Source organism: Pseudorca crassidens, chromosome 3, assembly GCF_039906515.1.
Source record: "Pseudorca crassidens isolate mPseCra1 chromosome 3, mPseCra1.hap1, whole genome shotgun sequence".
NCBI lineage: Eukaryota > Metazoa > Chordata > Mammalia > Artiodactyla > Delphinidae > Pseudorca > Pseudorca crassidens.
In genome coordinates, this window is record NC_090298.1 from 60,589,994 (window position 1) to 60,608,930 (window position 18,937).

Here is an 18,937-nt window from a genome sequence, read left to right on the forward strand (position 1 = left end):
AGTAAATGAGCAGTAAATGGCTAAGGAGATATTCAAGGTCTGGTGATAAAAATGTATAATCATGTTATTAGAATTTTAAACAATTGGAATTTTTTTTTTTTTTTTTTGCGGTATGCGAGCCTCTCACTGCTGTGGCCTCTCCCGCTGTGGAGCACAGGCTCTGGACGCGCAGGCTCAGCGGCCATGGCTCACGGGCCCAGCCGCTCCGCGGCATGTGGGGTCTTCCCAGACCGGGGCACGAACCTGTGTCCCCTGCATCGGCAGGTGGACTCTCAACCACTGCGCCACCAGGGAAGCCCTGGAAGTATTTTTTAGCTTCCACAAACACCAATTCCTTTTCAACCTTGGGCACACCGTAAGGCAGATGGCAGAGAGGGAAGCTCAGGAATGGTCCTGGTCAGAATGTGATAACAGACACCCTTTGAGTGCAATGGCCAAACCTGAGGGACCACACCAGTTTACAAGCACCAGGCGGTCTCATTCATTGACCATGGGATTTGAGCAGAGCTGTGATGAAGAAACTCCCTGGTGTATTTCTTTTTTTCTTAACTTTCCTAATTCAGGGAGGGTGGCAGAGTTTGACCAGCCTGTCTTACCTATTATATGAACAGCCATGGGGCCAAAGCTTGAACCAGTTGATTTATGCTGGTCAGACCATATCTAGAATATTGTGTTTGCATTGAGTTGGGGAGGGGACATGTCTTAAAGTCATTGGCAAACTGAAATGTGAGCAGGACTGGAAACTCTCTTTAACTCCTATTGTGAAGAGGCACAATTCTGGCACTCTCTGCAGGTTAATGAGGGGCTGATGAGGAGGAAGGGGAAATCAACTTGTTTCCTGCCACTCTAGAAAATAGGCTGTGACCTTCTATAATGATTGAACCTCTTAGGTCTTAGCTGACTCATTTGTAAAATCAGGGATTGGACTGTTGCCCAAGGTCCCCCTCGGTGCTGATGTCCTGTGACTCACTGGGTCCAGTGAGTGGACCGTACTGGAAGGCAGGCCTCTCAGAGTGGGCTTCCCATTTAAGAATGGGCTGTTCCAGTGCTGTGCTCGCCAACAGAGATTTCATGTCAGCCACACAGTTACTTTTAAATTTTCTAGAAGCCACATTTTTAAAAGAAACAGGTGAAATTAATTCTACTATATTTATTTACCCCAATATATCCAAAATGTTGTCATTTCAATATGGAATCAGTGTAAAAAAATTGTTAATGATACATGGTACATTCCTTTTTTCATACTGAGCCTTCCAGATCTGGTGTGTGTTTTGCCCTTAATGCTTATCTCAGTTTGGACCAGCCTTGTCTCAAGTGCCCACTGGCCACCTGCTGACCAGTGTGGATGTCATCTTGGGCAGCACAGCTTTAGTGACCATGTGAGTGCTGACCACATGTCAGACCCTAGAGAGAGGCTTTACGTGCATCTGTCATTCAGTCCTGAGAGATTCCCATTACATAAATGAAAAAAAAAAAAAACCCACCATAGGGACTTTATAATTTGCACAAGTCCACACACCTTCTAAGCAACAGGAACCCTGATTCAACCTTAGATCTGTCTGACTCAGTGTTCTTAACCATTAGGCATACCATAGGGTGAGGTACTGAACTCCCTGTCATGAAACTGGATGGTTATTTACGTGTAAGATGTCTGGGGTAGAACTTTGGCAGTGGTTCCAGTAGAGGCCTGACATAAAGTAGAATTTCAAGAGAAAGGCTGTGTGAGCAGTTTGTCCTCCAGCCACTCCTGAACAAATAAACATTCTTTGTCCCTAGCAGGGCATACTTGAGTGACCTTGGTCATTTTGGTCATCAGATAGCGTCTAAAGAGTCGAGCTGGGAGTTTCCTGGAAGCATATATCGTCAGTCATTCCTAGAATATTAGTTCAAATAAGAGACAGTCACTGTATTTACATTTGTTAAAATCACCCAGAGCTTTTATTTTTAACTCGATGTTCCAGCTTAATGCATTTATAATGATGATTGGAGGAGGGAGTTGTGTGGGACAGAAAGGATAGATACTTGGCTCCCTAAGCCTCAGGAACAGGGCCGTCTCCCACATGCCTGTAATGAGCTGTGTGCCCACCTCTGACTCTTGGGGGAGCATTTCTCTGTGCATTCCCAGACAGCCTGTAAATCCCCAGCAGCGAAGGGTCATGGGCCAGAGGAAATGGTTGTGATCATTCTTCTCATACAGACTTGAAATAAATCAGAAAGGAGAAAAATAATGGTTACAGATGGTTTATTGGATTTTATCCTGTTTGCAAAAATAATATATCTGGAATTCTCTTTGAAAGTTTCCTCTTGTCCTTTGGGAGCAGTCGCCCCAATGCTTCAAAACATAAACGATGTTTTATTTTCATTTTCCAATTTTCATGCCGTGTGAACATTTTCTGCTGTAGTTGAGGAAGAAATTCATCATCCAGTGATACCATGTAATGCCTTGGAAAGAACTGAGGTTCAACGCAATGAGAGTGAAACTTCAGACGTTGTTGGTTAGACCTGTTTGTAATTTAAGGCAACTTCTGTTTATGTTCCCCCCCACTTTTTTTTTTGAAGGGACTCGATGTCCAATAATGTTCCCACTTATGTAAAAGGGAGCACACTTGACCATTTGCCTTTTATGTTAAAATCTTCTTACATAGTTCCATAACCTGATCTTTAATTAGTAAAGGGTGGCTGATTACCCTAAAGAACACATATGAAAAAATAGATGGTTTTAGCACTAACAGAGGGGTTTGCCAGCTGTTGTTACCGAGCAGCTCTTCAGTTCTCTCCCACCCGATGGGTTCGTCCCGCCACCAGACCTGAAGCTCCCAAACACCCATCCTCCTGGCTGCTGTGTCATCCAGCAGCCAAAGCCTCCACAGCCCACACAGGACTTGGGCTCCCACTGGCCTTCACAGTGTTTCATAACCTTCTCAGAGCAGGAAAGCTAACAGCTTCTCTGGCTCCTAAAGGCTTAGGATGTTTTCAACAGGCTCAGAAGTTTAAATGTTACTCAAGTTAGGAAAGGGGGACCTTTCCTGCACCCTCCCCAGTCACGGGCCAAATCATCCTTCCTTCTCGTCAAAAAGTAGTCTCGGTCTAAAAAGAAGAACAGGTACTTAGATAAGGAATCTTATGACATACTTGTGCCCATGATACACTATAATCTGACAACATCAAGCATATAAAACCCAGACTTCGATTATTAAGCATTCGCAAACTTTGGGGAGCCTTAAAGCAGATGTGGTGGAGTTCTGTGAGATGGCTTTATTTTAAGTGATTCTCTTTGAGGCTTCATCTCTGTAGGTGCTTGTTCACTCCCTTGGGAGAAGCAGATTTTTGTGCATTAGGACTGCTGTCTGAAAGCCTGTCTCTCCTTTCTGTATTTTCTAAGGACCAAAAAGCTGATCATTGATGTGATCCGGAACCAACCAGGGAGCACACTGTCAGAAATCTTAGAGACACCAGCAAGTACAAAACAGGTAATTGGCCTTAGAGTGTAAAATAATAAGTACCTTTGATGTGAGTTGATTTTGTTAACAAATCTTTGTGCTAAATGTTTATTGTTACCTCAGAGAAACTGTATCTGACACGGTTTGGAAGTAAGGAATTCAACCGAGTTCAGCTATATGTAAAATCCATGGAATATCAGTGTAATGAAATAGAAAAATGCAGCACTGAATTTATGCTGAATAATTTTGTCCTAGACTAGGAAGATAGTGCTGGGTCTTTCAAAGCCTCTGAATGTTCATTGTAAACTTTGAACAGTGAGTGTAGGAAACAAAGGAAAAGAAGAATGGACTACTTAAAAATGAAGACTGGGCTTCCCTGGTGGCGCAGCGGTTGAGAGTCCGCCTGCCGATGCAGGGGACACGGGTTCTTGACCCAGTCCGGGAAGATCCCACATGCCGCGGAGCGGCTGGGCCCGTGAGCCATGGCCACTGAGCCCGCGCATCCGGAGCCTGTGCTCCGCAACGGGAGAGGCCACAACAGTGAGAGGCCCGCGTACCGCAAAAAAAAAAAAAAAAAAAAAAAAAGAAGACTGTATTCATTGCAGTGGATGGGCAAATAAGTCACTTAAGAGATTGTTCTGGTCGACAGGATACAGAAAAATACCTTTCATATTTTATGTTTTTGCTAACTTGAAGAAATGAAGAAATGTCCCACACATTAAAACTGTTTTCCAAATGCTTCGGAAGCAAACGTCTTGAGTCCATTAGGTCAGAGCACCATTATCCTGGTGTAAATAACTGAAGTTTATTAAACTTTAATAACAATCTTGCAATAATCCTTTTATCAGCATCCTTGAAAATGCATCATTATTTAGTTTGTTCTGAATTAATTTCAGTGATATTGCTTTAGTTTCGATAATTGCCACTCCCTAAACAAACGCTAACAAAATTATCTATTTAGTTACTCTTAGCTGGGCTACATGTAATTTCCTGAATCATTCTTAATTTAATTGGTTGCCAAGAAATCATTCTGTCACAATTTTTAATAAAAGTATATATATATATATAATGTCAAGTTATCTGATGTTTGTTAACGTGTGAATATTTTTAAACAAGGTGGGTAGAATATTTTACTGAGTATGAGAATTTTAATTCTTAATGAATATTTTATTTTTCCCCAAATGTAGCTTAATCACTAAGAGTGAAGACCTCCGAGATCAAGTATAGCTCTGTAACTCCTAGCTCTGTAACTCTAGGCACTTAGAAATATTTCTATGCCTTGATTTCCTCAACTGCAAAAAGGGAATAATAATAATAGTACCCAATTCAGGAATAACTCAGTTAAAACATGTTAAGTGGGTAGAATAATATCTGATACATATTAAGTTCTCAACGATATTGGCTGCTACTGTTACTGTTTACTGCTGACCTGGTTTACTGTTACTGTGCACATAAAGTTGATCTGTCATTTATATTCTTAGACTTTGTCTGCAGTGTCAATCAGTTGTCTGATTGTGACGTGGGAAGATCACCAGTCTCTTGTTATTACTGGTTTTTTGAACAAACTATCCAAACTGTCTTGATTCATTTATTTACTTATCATTTATTTGGAAACTTATTTCGTGCTAGAATACTCTTAATTTCCTTTGGTTCAAAGAAACCCTGCAGGTTTTTCAGAGTCGGAAGTTTGAGAATGATTCCCTTACCAGAACAAAGCCTTTACAGCTTATGAATCTCTGTAAATATGGCTGATGTTAGAGTTTAGTTCAGGGTTCTCATGGCCACGTTTTAGTGGATAGTCTAGTTTTAGTTTCCTCATCTGGACTATCGTATCCAAAACTGATATCTTTCCATCCAGAGAATTATAAAATGTCAGTTATCCCTCATAATCTGTCCATTACTAAGGTAACTTGTCATCTTAGCAATAAAGTAGCTATTTAGAATTTCGTTAAAAGTAGGCCTGCCACCACTGCTATGTTTCTCAGAAAAACAAAGTAATTCCTTCCCAAAGACCTACTTCAAAACCCATGAAGAACGTATTGTAATTCTGTCTCTGGACCTTGGCTCGAGGACCTCTTTCATTTTGATATTAACTTGCCTTATACAGCTTCTGAATCTGAGATTAGGGCATCAGAGATAAGTCAACATCTTGATATTCCCTTTCCAGGAGCTAGATCATGCCGCAGACATGGTGAGCCGTGCAGTTTTAGATTCCAGGACTCCCGAAGACATGAAGCATAGCCAGTCTATGGTTGAAGATGCACAGCTGCCCCTTGAGCAGAAGAAGAGGAAAATCCAGAGGAATCTTCGGACATTGGAACAGACTGGACATGTGTCATCCAAAAATAAATACCAAGACATTCTCAATGAGATTGCCAAGGTTGCTGGAAAGAGTATTCTTTCTCCTTTGCTTAGCAGATGTGTTAATCATTGGTCACACACATGCTGGGACTCTGAGGTGACATGAGGAATTCATAGTTATATACATATGGTTCCTGTCCTCCTCAATATTACAGATTTTTTAAGGTTTCAGAGAAGTTGATGACTTTTCATAGAGAATAATCACAACTCCCCCAAGTCATTAGAAGAGTTGAAACACACCAGACGTAAATGCTTAGGAAATGTAATAGACAAGTTTCATCGATTGCTTTAAACAAATTGCTTTAAACAATACGTACTAGTTTTAAAAGTGACACTTTTAGGAGAGTTCTCTCTTGAGTTGTTAGTTGTCATATAACCCAGTTGCCCATGGGACCTGCCACTGAGATGGTACCTCTGTGTCCCTGAGAATTTTCCTCTAAGCAGTTTAGCCTGAATGCAGTTCAGACTTAAAAGTTAGTTTCTGTTTTCTCCTCCCATATTTTGACAGTTGAGAAACTTCCTGAGAAAAGGATATCAAATTAGTGCAAGGAAACATCACAGGAAAAGGCTAGATCTGTTTGCCAAAGATAAGGAAGTATATATTTTGGGTTAAAAAAATTTTTTTTCATTCTTTTTATCCAAACATGCAAATTAAAATGGGTCTGGAGGTTAAGGACAGTTACATGATCAGAAAAAAAATAAATTTTCTTAACTTCTGGGAGGGAAATGCACTCAGCTTCATTCTTCCTCGGAAAGTTATGGTCAGTCCTGGCAGTAATGTTTTTTTCTATAGCTCTGGGGTGGAAAATATGTCTCTTAGGGAATGTGTAGTAGAGAAATTGATGCTTTTGTCTTGGAAAAAGCAAAAAGCTATCATGAAGGCATCCCCCAAAATATTCTACTTAATGAAGAATTTTTACTCAAGAAGGATGTGTTTGTCTGTCTTTGGATTCCTAGAGGAATCTTTTTTCACTGTCCACAAAGGAAAAATAGTATTAAACAGGCACCATTTTCTTAAATGAAACATTTTTTTAATTTACCAATTAGAATTACAAAAAAAAAGAATTATGTGTGTGTAAGATTAAATATAACGTATCTCAAGCTGTAAGCAGCTTGGTCAACTTTATGTTCTAGGAACTCTATTTAAATCCAAGTAATAGTTATCCATGTTGAATTTTTTCAATCAGTCTTGAGACCCCAGTTGTTTTTGCAAATCTTGAGAAATATTTTTCAGATTAAAAAGTGTATTGTTTTTTTAATTTCTAAAATAGGGGATTCCCTGGCAGTCCAGTGGTTAGGACTCTGCACTTTCATTGCCAAGGGCCCAGGTTTGATCCCTGGTCAGGAAACTGAGATTCCCATAAGCCACATGGGGCGGCCAAAAAAAAAAGAAAATGAATGTAATGATGAAATGTAACCCTTTTCAGGGTAAAGTATTCTTCAAAGTAGAATGTTCAAAATATTCTGAAGAAATTTTCTCCTGCTAAAGTCTTCCTTGTGCCCTTTTAAAAACACTATTTCTCCTTATACAATTAATCTAAAATTGCTTCTCTGCTTTTTCATCAACCTTAGCACCTCTCTTAAAATGAAATACAGACACTCCCAGTTCTAAAGTAAAAAGGGAACATTTTGGTGTTGAGAGTTTAAAATGAGGTGACTAAAATAAACTACAACAGTCACAAATAGTGATTTAGTACTAGATATTCTTCTTGTCCCAAATGGGCAGTATCATAAAGCAAACTCCTGCTTAAATCTCATACCATGGCCTTTCCTTGTTATTTTAGGATATTCGAAATCAAAGAATCCATCGTCAGCTTCGAAAAGCTGAATTGGAAAAACTTCAACAGACCCTGAATGCACTTAACAAGAAGGCAGCATTTTATGAAGAGCAAATTAATTATTATGACACCTACATAAAGACTTGTTTAGACAACTTAAAAAGAAAGTAAGCTGAAATCATGTATTCTTTTGTAATGTCATGATATATATGGGGTATCCATTCTTTTACAATCCTGGGCTGTCGGGTTGGGTGTGCTAGCAAACTTTTGCTTTATTATATAACCAAAAACTAGAATCTCAATTTTATGATTTGCCACTGTGAGCTAAGAAGTCAGGAGTGAATTTAGAAACATGTTACTTCTCAATTAACATTGGCATTAAAGTAGTTTACCCTGTTGTGTTTCAAACAAGTAGCTTTAAACACTTCGGGAAGCACTTTCATTATTCCTTCGTTTTTAGTCAAAGGTGTGTTTTAAACACTATTATTTAAAAAAAAAAAAGCTACCCTTGGGGATGTTAACAATGAACAGTTTTTATATACTTGAAAATGTGAGGCAACACCAGGTATTAGCTATTGCACAGCACAGCTCAATGATTTTCAATTACTTACTGGTTTTTAAAAATTATTTACACAAAAGACAAAATTTGTCAGTTCTCTATTACCCATTAGCATACATATCATAGATTTCTTTTCACAATATAGCTACTTTTTTTTTTTTTTTTTTTTTCTTTTTGCGGCACGCGGGCCTCTCACTGTTGTGGCCTCTCCCGTTGCGGAGCACAGGCTCCGGACGCGCAGGCTCAGCGGCCATGGCTCACGGGCCCAGCCGCTCCGCGGCATGTGGGATCTTCCCGGACCGGGGCATGAACCCGTGTCCCCTGCATCGGCAGGCGGACTCTCAACCACTGCACCACCAGGGAAGCCCAATATAGCTACTTTTAATGAGTATTCTTTGCTCATAATTGCTCTTATCAATAGACTAAGGTCAATGTTAATCAAATTTTAATTACCCATTTAAATACATAATTCAGTATTTTTATGTAACCCTTGTAGTCAAATTGACACTAGGAAATGGTGCTATATGGAAAAATCAATTACATTAATCATAGATTTGATGAAGGAATATAACCAAATTTCAATCTCATTTATCTGTGCCGCACTAGTTCTGAATTTTAATTCATTTGCTTGCAGCCTGTAAATTACTTTTATGCTATTCCTGGGAGGAAAAAAGTTGGTAAAGCTAATATTTAGTAGAAATAAGCTTGTCAGGGGTTTTCTTTACGTATTTATTGCAACTACGACAAGGTATTTTACAACCTCTGCAGTCAGGTGAGCTAGATTGGGCTTCTCTCTTACATTGTGTGATCTTCAACCAGTCCAGTGATCTCTGAAGCCTCAATTTTCTCATCTCTAAGAGGGAATTGGGAGTACCAGCCTTACAAGTGTTGTTATGAGAGCTAAATGAAATGATACAGCAAAAAGGAATTTATTTCAGAACACTATGGCAAGGTTAATTTTGTGAATGTGAGGCAGTATTTAAAAAGCACTTGGAACAGGGATGGCCATGTCCTATTTGTTAAATAAATTAAAGCACTCCTAGTGATACCTTTCTTTCAGAGTGTGTACGCAGTTTATGTTATGACACCTAAGCTGCTTGTGAAATTACTTAATCGAGCCACATGGTTCAGTATGCCTGAGACAGCAAAGTACAAGTTTTATGAAACATATTAGTCTGTAATTCAAACTTGAGTCGCATCGAAAATAGCTTTTCCTTAAACTGTTCAGTAGTGAGATGGCACTGCACCGGGAAGGTTGTCACCTACTATCACACAATACAAAGTTGCCCAGGTTCCATATAGTGGGGGCCAGGTGTGGACAGTGGTGTGCCCTCTGTGCTGGGTATTGCGCTGTCAGGAACTTCTGAGTTTGCCATCTTCACAACGGACGGTCTGTTCTTATTTTGTCAGAAATACTCGGAGATCAATTAAACTTGATGGAAAAGGAGAACCCAAAGGGACAAAGCGAGCGAAGCCGGTGAGGTACACCGCAGCAAAGCTGCATGAGAAGGGTGTCCTCCTGGGCGTAGACGATCTTCAGATAAACCAGTGAGTGGCACCAAAAATCGGCACAAAGCACACCCGCCCTCCCATCCCTCCCGTCAAATCTGACTCCCACTTCAGTTTCCTGTGGCCTTTGAAGAAGGCTTCACTTGGTCTGTCAGGGCTTCCCCTTGCTTACAGATGACAGGAGAAAACACGTGTATTGTAATCTCTAGTCTTCCCATAAGGCCTGGAGCGTCTGATGCTGCTGGTCAGACTAAGTGCTGATCGAGTGATTGTGCTTCCCGTGGCTTAGCCAGTGTGTTGGGATTTGCCAGCTTCGCCTCTCCCTCCAAAAGAACTGAGTCATAGCAGTGAGAAAAGAAAAGCTGCCTTTTGGTCTAGCTCAGTGAGTGTTGTTTACAATTGCAAAACGATACCTCTCTGATTTGAAAGCTGTGTGCTGATGCCTGGGTCAGAGCCACTCCAGCAGTGTGCTACTACTGTGTGTATTTGAGGTGGAGGAGAAACCCTCCTCCGAGCCCCACACCAGGCACTAATGGGTTTGCCATTTTAAAAGGACCATAAGTCCTGTGCTCCATCACTTCCTTTTCCATTGGAGGACGCCAGACTCACTGTGTGTACTCCTCTGTAACTCCGGCTTCCTCCAAGGCCTGGCTTCTCTTGCATTTATCCCATCCAACTTTCTCTTGACGGAGACCAACTCAGAGAAAATGCTTCTTCCCCTTTGAAGTTGCTGTAAAACTAATCGTCTAACATGCTCAACTGGCCTGTCAGCAGTAAAACTCAACATTTATAGTTCTGTGAATCTCATATAATTTCAACTGTATATTATGCTCTTTAAGAGCAAGGACAATATTTTGCATTTCTCTTGTAACAAAGCACCTACTTCAGTGCTCCGTGGGCTGCAGATCTCAACACGAGCCATATTTCCAGTGAGCCAAACTGGACTGATGGTGGGAGATTTGGGGTAACTTCCTTAGAATTTTCCCAGCAGGCTGTTCACTAGGAATGGTAACTTAGGGTCCATTCATTTGTTTCAGCCTTAAGCGTATATTTGCAGTTCCACATGTGTGAATGGTCCTTTCTTCACTAGGTTTAAAAATGTTACATTTGATATCTCATCTACTGAAGATGTGGGCATCTTTGATGTCAGATCAAAATTCCTGGGTGTTGAGATGGAAAAGGTGCAGCTCAATATTCAGGTAAGCTGGGATTCCTGCAGGTTGGGGTGAGTTTTATAGTGGGGGTCCTTCTTGGCTTCCCTGGCTGGCATTCTTTTTTTTTTTTTTTTTTAATTTTTTTTTTTTTTTTGGCTGCATTGGGTCTTCGTTCCTGCGCGCGGGCTTTCTCTAACTGCGGCGAGCGGGGGCTACTCTTCGTTGCAGTGCGCGCGCTTCTCATTGCGGTGGCTTTTCTTGCTGAAGAGCATGGGCTCTAGGTGTGCAGGCTTCAGTAGTTGTGGCACGTGGGCTCGGTAGTTGTGGCTCACGGGCTCTAGAGCGCAGGCTCAGTAGTTGTGGCGCACGAGGTTAGTTGCTCCGCGGCATTTGGCATCTTCCCGGACCAGGGCTCGAACCCATGTCCCCTGCATTGGCAGGCGGATTCTTAACCACTGTGCCACCAGGGAAGCCCCTGGCTTGCATTCTTCATGACAACAATGAAATTTAACAGGAGACCAATGCCAGCCTTATTTGCCAGTATTACTTTGTGTTGATGATTTTTTTAAAGCTATGATTTTCCAAATTATTGGAACTTAAACTGCTTTTAAATGGTAAACCATAGCAGTGAGTTTTTCTAAGCTATGTTTTCATTTTGAAGCTTAGAGAAAAGAATAACATATGTAAAAGTATTCAGAGCTATTAAGTAAAGGTAGGAAAGTTTCCTTTTCTTAGGAAATTGCATTTCTTCCTAAGATAGCATATACCCAGGATTGGAACTTTCTGGATCTCATTTCTCCTTCTTCCCTTTCTCCTTCCTAGAATTATTTTTGCAGCAGTTTCTTAAATTTCTTTGTTTTTGTGGGACAAAATTCCTTTGTCTTGTGGGATCACAAGAAAGAAAGACATTGTGCAAAACCGATATCTGTAAATAGAAAAATGGTGTTTGCAGTCAGAATTACTGCTATTTTCTCATAAGAACCACATTTAAGCCAAATATACTTGAGCAGAAACAGAAAACAGTTTATGTGCCACCAAAAAAAAAGGAGGGAGGGTGCAAGTAAATGTTTATCTCCTCCCAACTTAATTCTTGCACAGAATCAGTTTAGAGCTGTGATTGAGTTTTCTTTTTTGATATGATTGAGTTTTTAAATGGAAATAGCACCTATTTACCTGGGCCCCCAACTACTTGTAAAACTGTTCCCAGGTATTCTGCGTGTATCTACATGGAACATCATGATAAGCCACTGGGAATGGTGTAAGTTCCAGCCTCACTGCCTCCCTAGCCTGTGGCTGAGATCCGTGGAGTTACACCTCCACCCCTAACCCATGGGACAAAATACACAGGGCCCTTCTTTTCTGTCTAGCATTCCTTATAAGGCTAAAAAAAAAAAAAAAATGAGAGCTAAATGGGTTTTAAAAAGACACTGAGATAATGGAGTAAATTAGAGTTAAGAGAGAAAATTGAAGATATTATGTAATTATGAAAAGTATACTTAACGGTATTATTTTCTTGTTTATTTTAAATGTCACTAAATGTATCCATCTAAAAATTGAACTGAAAGTCTTGAGTTACTCTGTGGAATACTTAGATAAATATGGGAAGAGAAAAGAGTGTGCTTGTGGTGATATGCCTTGGTTAGTGATTCTTCTGTAGCAAAAACGTATCATGTGATTGCCAAGAAGGAAATGATCCAAGCCCAATAAACATCAACTCAACAACAGATGAATCACAAGTGACCAGGAGACACCTGTTTCGAGAGGTCTCAGGAATTCCACAGGACTTCCTTTTAACACTATGCAAACACCAAGCTTCACTTGCTCCTTTGTTAAAAGTTTCATAGGAGGATTAGCTGTTCACACCATTCGTTTAGACACAATTGTAAACTGTTACTCCTTAGCTGTGTGCAGGTGGCTATTATGCTCCAGATTTTTTTCAGTCATTGACATATCATCAGGACCAGCTACATAATTTGCAGGGCTCAGTGCAAAATGAAAATGCAGAGCCCCTTACTCGAAATTGGTGAGAATTTCAAGATGATGACAGCAGAGCATTAAACTAAGTGCAGGGCCCTTCTTCTAATCATGGGACCATGCACAGGTCGAATGCCCACAGAGCCAGCCCTGCATATAATAGCTGTCAGACATAAAGTCAGACTTATCTTTTCACACAATTTATGGCTTTCAGACAATTCTAATATGAAACAAATTACCAAAGAGAAATGTGACGGCCCAGTCTTCAGTGGGAGTCAAGGACTTTGTTTCTAAGAGGACAAAAAGGGAGATTTCTTCTAACATTATGCTTCTAGGTTTTCTACAGGCCACTCTTTCCTCAGTTCCTAAAGATGATATCCTAATTATAGCCTGTAGCCATATACATAACAGGAAGGTGTGAGTTACGTGAAGATATTCTGCTTATATAAACAATGGCCAGTGTTTATGGAGGGCTGCAGTCTTGGTATTCTTCCTTTCCCAGATGAAGAACTGGGATTCAGAGAGCACGTTATGGAAGGGCCGCTGGAATCCAAACTCTTCATCTCTCTACACTGCTGCCTCTCTCACAGGATTCCAGTTGTTCCTGACCAGACGAGAGTGGCTTACAAAGTGTTTGCAGACTTCTTGATCTCATATGCCCAATAACACACCTATGGGGTTGGCAGTGTCAGCCCCAATTTACACACAAGGAAACAGAACCTCAGAAAAGTTATATGATGTTGCAAGGTTGTAAGATAGCAAATAGTGGAGATAAGACTAAAATCTGGTCTTTCAACCACAAGTACAATCAGAGTTCCTCTGTTCCCCATGGGGGGCCCAGCTAATTCCCCTCCATACGTGATTCCTTCTCAATTTAACCATATTGGTTTCGTTCTTTTCCAAGACTCTTTGACAGATGTCGCCTTTCCCAAAGGAAAAGTGAATCTCCGCTACGCTTTAATAGGCAAAACCATTCTTGATGAAAGAACTTCACTTCCCTATGGAATTTCCATCCCAGAAGCATATCTAAATAATGGAGGGGTTTAGTTGAGTGCAGTTGGAGATAATTGAGAAAGTAGAGCAGGAAGCCGGCAAGAGCCCTTCTCTCAAAGAAGACTCCACCTTCTGCAGGTGGCCTTGCTTGTTATGGACACAAGGCATTATCATTGAGAAACAAGAAATTTCCAGAGCTAGAAGCAGGAAAATGAGACCCGGGTATGAGTCTAGGGCAGTTCAGGAATGATATCTTCTATCTGGGAAAGCCCCCCTGTCCTGTGTTGTTGTAAAATGTTACTGCTTAGTCTCATGCATTTGGCTGGTGTGAGCCAGTTATTAACTTATAAACGAAGGAAATTTTATTAATTTTTCTTTGTTTATACAGCAGCAATGAAACAGAATGATAAACTTACTTGAGAATGAGGAACAGAATACAGGGACAGAAGTAGTCTAGATCGGAACGAGTTGCTTTGTACAGTGGTCTCCAAATTTCACTCTCACAGTTTTCCTCAGTAAATAGAGCATTTCTCCGTATTTCTCTATATTTATTTATTTATAAAGTATACATGCTCTTGGCACTTTACTCAAAATCTACTTTATAAAATACATAGAAAATGTACATGCTTAAGAAATGAGGAAAAAATAAAAATAGGAGTAAAATAAATGTCACTCCACCTTAGAAAACCCTGGCTCTTCTAAAGGATATACCTCATCTTGCTGTAACATTTGTGTCTTGAGTTTCTCAATTATAATTAAACTTTTAATTCTATGTCTAATATTAACGGTAATGGTTTTCTCTCGTAAAGTCCTTATCAATTCTAAAAATCTGTTTTCTTTCATCGAGGTGAGTGATTCTCAAACTATGGCACCCAGACCAACAATATCATCATCCCTTGGGAACCTGTTAAAATGCAAGTTCTTGGGACCCACCCCAGAGATCCAGAATCAGAGATTCCTGGGGGTAGGACCCAGCAATCTGTTTTAACTGGCCTGTGTTTTTAAACCAGGTGATTCTAATGCACACTGAAGTGTAAGAATCCCCACCGAGGTCCTTAGGTCAACCGAATCTTATTGTTGTCAACAGTCTTCTAGAATGTGTTTTAAATTTGGGAATGTCAAATTGGAGGTGTGATTGATGTTCCTTACAATTTCAGGATTTACTTCAGATGCAGTATGAAGGAGTAGCTGTGATGAAAATGTTTGATAAGGTTAAAGTGAATGTAAACCTTCTCATATACCTGCTGAACAAGAAATTCTATGGGAAGTGAAGTGCCTGAAGAAACTCATGGATTCTGTATCACCTGGATTAGGAAATGAATCTGTTTAGTATTTTTGTTTTTAAACATGATTGAAATTACTGCTTATAAACGTGTGATTTTTTTGTTTTAAAGACCAAAACCGTTCCGAAGAATGTACCCATGTGCCTTTTTGATAATCTGATACTGCAGTAGAATGATACACAAAATGAATTAACGTAAACACTGCCACATTATACTGTGGTGCAGGTACTCTGATTTAAAACTTTGGATATTCTGTGATTTGTTTTAAAGTAGGGAGAAAATAACTTTAGCTGATTAGGGACAAATGTGTAAACCTATTTTCCTATAAAAAAATTTTTAAATGTCCCATTTGAATACTGTAAGTCTTCATAGATTTTTTTTTTGATCTGTGGAGAAATGGAACCTGAATTATTTGTAATGAATTATTTAGAGAGATACTTGGTTCTAAGCCCCACCTTCTGGGAGTTATCGATTTTAAAGAAAACTTTTGTGCAATTCAAAGTGAAGTTTTTATAAGTAATTGAAAGTGACAGTACAATAACACTTTCTGTATAAAAGTATATATTTTATGTGATTTATTCCTACTTAATGAAGTGCACTACTGCCTCATGGTAGAGACTCTTGGACCCAGAGCCTCTCAGTGACTAAGGAACAAGGTGGATAGAGATCGTAGGCCTCACCCCACCTCCACCCCTCACAATTTATTTGAATATTTCAATTGTGCCTCTCAATTTTTTTTAATGCAATAAAATCAGTATCTGGATGGTTTTTAAATGTATTCTTTGAAAATTGTTTTATGTAAAATAAATGTTACTGAATTACATTAATTTGACTTCTGTCTGAATAAATCCAAATCATTTAGTGGGTAGGAGAAGGTTCTTGGTGGGACTTTGGGGGAAAAGAAGTACAGTTGACCCTTGAACAACATGGGTTTGATCTGTATGGGTCTACTTACACATGAATTTTTTTCAATAAAGAACTGTAAAAAAACCATGAATTTCTTTTCCACATCTTTTTATTTTTGATATCTGGTGTTAATAATATGTATAACATCTACAGTGTTTTATATCATATAAGACAATATTAATGTAGGTACTGGCAGATTTGTTTTATAAACAGATGACATAAACTTACAGGATTGATAAATACAGTGCAGTACTGTAAATGTATTCTCCTTATGATTTTCTTAATAACCTTTTCTTTTCTCTAGCTTACTTTATTGTAAGAATACAGTACGTAGTACATATAACATACAAAATATATGGTTATTTTGGTTATTGGTTAAGACTTTAGGTCAACAGTAGGCTATTAGTAGTTAAGTTTTAGGAGAGTCAAAAGTTACAATCAGGACTTCCCTGGTGGCGCAATGGTTAAGAATCCGCCTGCCAGTGCAGTGGACACGGGTTCTAGCCCTGGTCCGGGAAGATCCCACATGCTGCGGAGCAACTAAGCCCGTGCTCCGCAGCAAGAGAAGCCACCGCAATGAGAAGCCCGCGCACCGCAACAAAGAGTAGCCCCCGCTCACCGCAACTAGAGAAAGCCTGCGCGCAGCAAGGAAGACCCAACACAGCCAAAAATAAATAAAAAATAAATTCTTAAAAAAATATGTTATACTCAGATTTTTGACTGTGTGTGGGGCGTGGCGCTTCTAACCCTCACACTGTTTAAGGGTCAACATCTACAACTGTGCCATTTAGGGTATAGTTTATGGGGAGGAAAAGTAATTTTCCCTCTACCCTTCTAAGTTCTTGGCTGATACTGCCCCCCCATAATATAAGACAGATTAACAGGAGAAAAAGAGAGGTTTAATGATGCATATACCTCCTATATACCTGGGAGACACACAGGAACTATCTGCCTAACTATACCCTCACTTACTGTGCTTTGCCTGCTCCCCCAAATGGCCCAAGCCACCGCCTTAAATACCATCTCCAGCTAAAGGCAAAAGACGATGGGGGGAGCAGTTAGGGGAGGTAATCAGGCAAAGCAGAGTAAATGAGGGTATAGTTATGCAGATTTCAGCCTCTGCCTTTTCCACTGATAAGAGTTTCTAGAGATTTAGTCACTCTTCCTTGTTCAGAGAAGGAAACACCCTTAACGAATGGAGAGTTCCCTTATAAACGTAAATGTCTTTTAAAAGAGTGTAACTTTACTTGGTTTTCAGAGCTTCTTCTATATCTGCTGTTTTTCAAAAATAACCAGCTCAAAGTAATCCTTCTACCAGAGAGGCATATTGTGGGGATGGCAAATTTTCCCCTTCAAGAGTGAACTGCTGGGACCAAGAGATCCAAGACGCTGTGGCTGACACAAGGTAGAAGTTTGTTTTCTCAAAGGCAGGTGAGCAGTCCCACAAGTTACCAGGGATCCAAGCTGGCCAGTTGGCTCTGTCCTTATCACTGATTCCTGGCTGGCAGGAAGGGGGAAAGAAGTCCGGGGCAAGTCATTTTGTTTCAAGCTCCATATGTTATTTCTGTTTACAGTCTGCTGGCCAAAACTTAGTTACATGGGGCTTCCCTGGTGGCGCAGTGGTTAAGAATCCATCTGCCAATGGGACACGGGTTCAAGCCCTGGTCCAGGAAGATCCCACATGCCACGGAGCAACTAAGACCGTGTGCCACAACTGCTAAGCCTGCACTCTAGAGCCCATGAGCCACAACTGCTGAGCCCATGTGCCACAGCTACTGAAGCCTGCACGCCTAGAGGCCATTCTCCACAACAAGAAACCACTGCAGTGAGAAGCCCACGCACCGCAAAGAAGAGTAGCCCCCTCTCGCCACAGCTAGAGAAAGCCCACGCATGGCAACGAAGACCCAACACAGCCAAAAATAAAATACATAAATTTAAAAAAAAAAAAAAAACTTAGTTACATGACCATGACTAGCTTCAAGAGAGGCTGGGAAGTAAAGTTCCTAGCTAAGTCATGCGCCCAATTAAAACTCAGGGGTAGAGAGGGAGGTGGTTCTATTTGTAAAGAAAGGGAACAGTGATACCTGGGGACCAATCAGCTGTCTCTGCCACAACAGTAATCCAGGGTCTCGGGCTGGACCCCCCTCACTCCAATACTTTGTATTCTGTTCATTCATTCAACAGGCTTTATTTTCCACGGAGGTTACCCCGTATTCAGAAACAGTTCGCTTATGCTCATTTGGCACACTAAACTTGAAGGTAAGCTTGACAGAATTTGGAAAATTCAAATTTTAAAAGAGTAGAATCTGCTACTTTGATGATTGTTTCAGGCTTATACAGATTTTTGACATAGGACACCTTGAAACAGTGTTGTCTCAGCAGTTTGTAGATGCGTATGTGTGTGTGTGTGTTTTAATGTATTACCCTTACTACAGGCTTCTGTAAAAGGAATCAAATAAACATACAGTAAAGCTTCACCTTGAGAATAAACCTCCCTGTACCCTACAGCTAGCATTAGGTGAGGAACAGGAACTGGGAGGAGGTAGGAGTTACGTTAAGCTTCCTTCTTCGTGCTCTAGGAAAGACTTTTAGTGGAAATGTACAGGAAGAGACAAAATTAAGGAAAGATGTTTGGAGGTAAAAGCCAACCTTTCACAGCCTCTCAAAAAGGGGCTTGTCTTAAATTACCTTTACTGATACTGTGTCTTTTTTGTGGATTCTGTCTAGGGTCACTCTCTTTCAGACTGAAGAACTTTAGTATGTCAGATGGCTAACAATAAATTGTCTCAGTTTTTGTTTATCTGGGGAAAAAAGGGGGGGGCTCGTTTTAACTTACTCCAGCACTGAGTGACATGCTTGAGTGTTATTTTTATGGAGAAAGATCTTTCTATCATGCCAACATCCTCGAGGAAAGCTGTGAAATGTTTTCTCTCCGTTGACCCCCAAGATGAGGTTATTGTTGAAGATATTACCAACCGCT

At 40.3% G+C, this 18,937-nt stretch overlaps 1 protein-coding gene across 2 annotated transcripts in view; it reads left to right on the top strand.

Moving 5' to 3' along the window:
- The window catches only part of IQGAP2 (IQ motif containing GTPase activating protein 2), a 293,990-nt gene extending 277,942 nt beyond the window's left edge, over positions 1 to 16,048 (top strand). For both annotated transcript variants that reach the window (XM_067731039.1, XM_067731040.1), the window contains 6 exons: positions 3,383 to 3,470; positions 5,608 to 5,820; positions 7,586 to 7,746; positions 9,549 to 9,686; positions 10,738 to 10,846; positions 14,926 to 16,048. In XM_067731039.1, coding sequence (XP_067587140.1) covers positions 3,383 to 3,470; positions 5,608 to 5,820; positions 7,586 to 7,746; positions 9,549 to 9,686; positions 10,738 to 10,846; positions 14,926 to 15,039 — 823 coding nt within the window. In that variant the 3' untranslated portion in view covers positions 15,040 to 16,048. The remainder of the gene's footprint in view (positions 1 to 3,382; positions 3,471 to 5,607; positions 5,821 to 7,585; positions 7,747 to 9,548; positions 9,687 to 10,737; positions 10,847 to 14,925) is intronic.
- Positions 16,049 to 18,937: the final 2,889 nt, after the last annotated feature.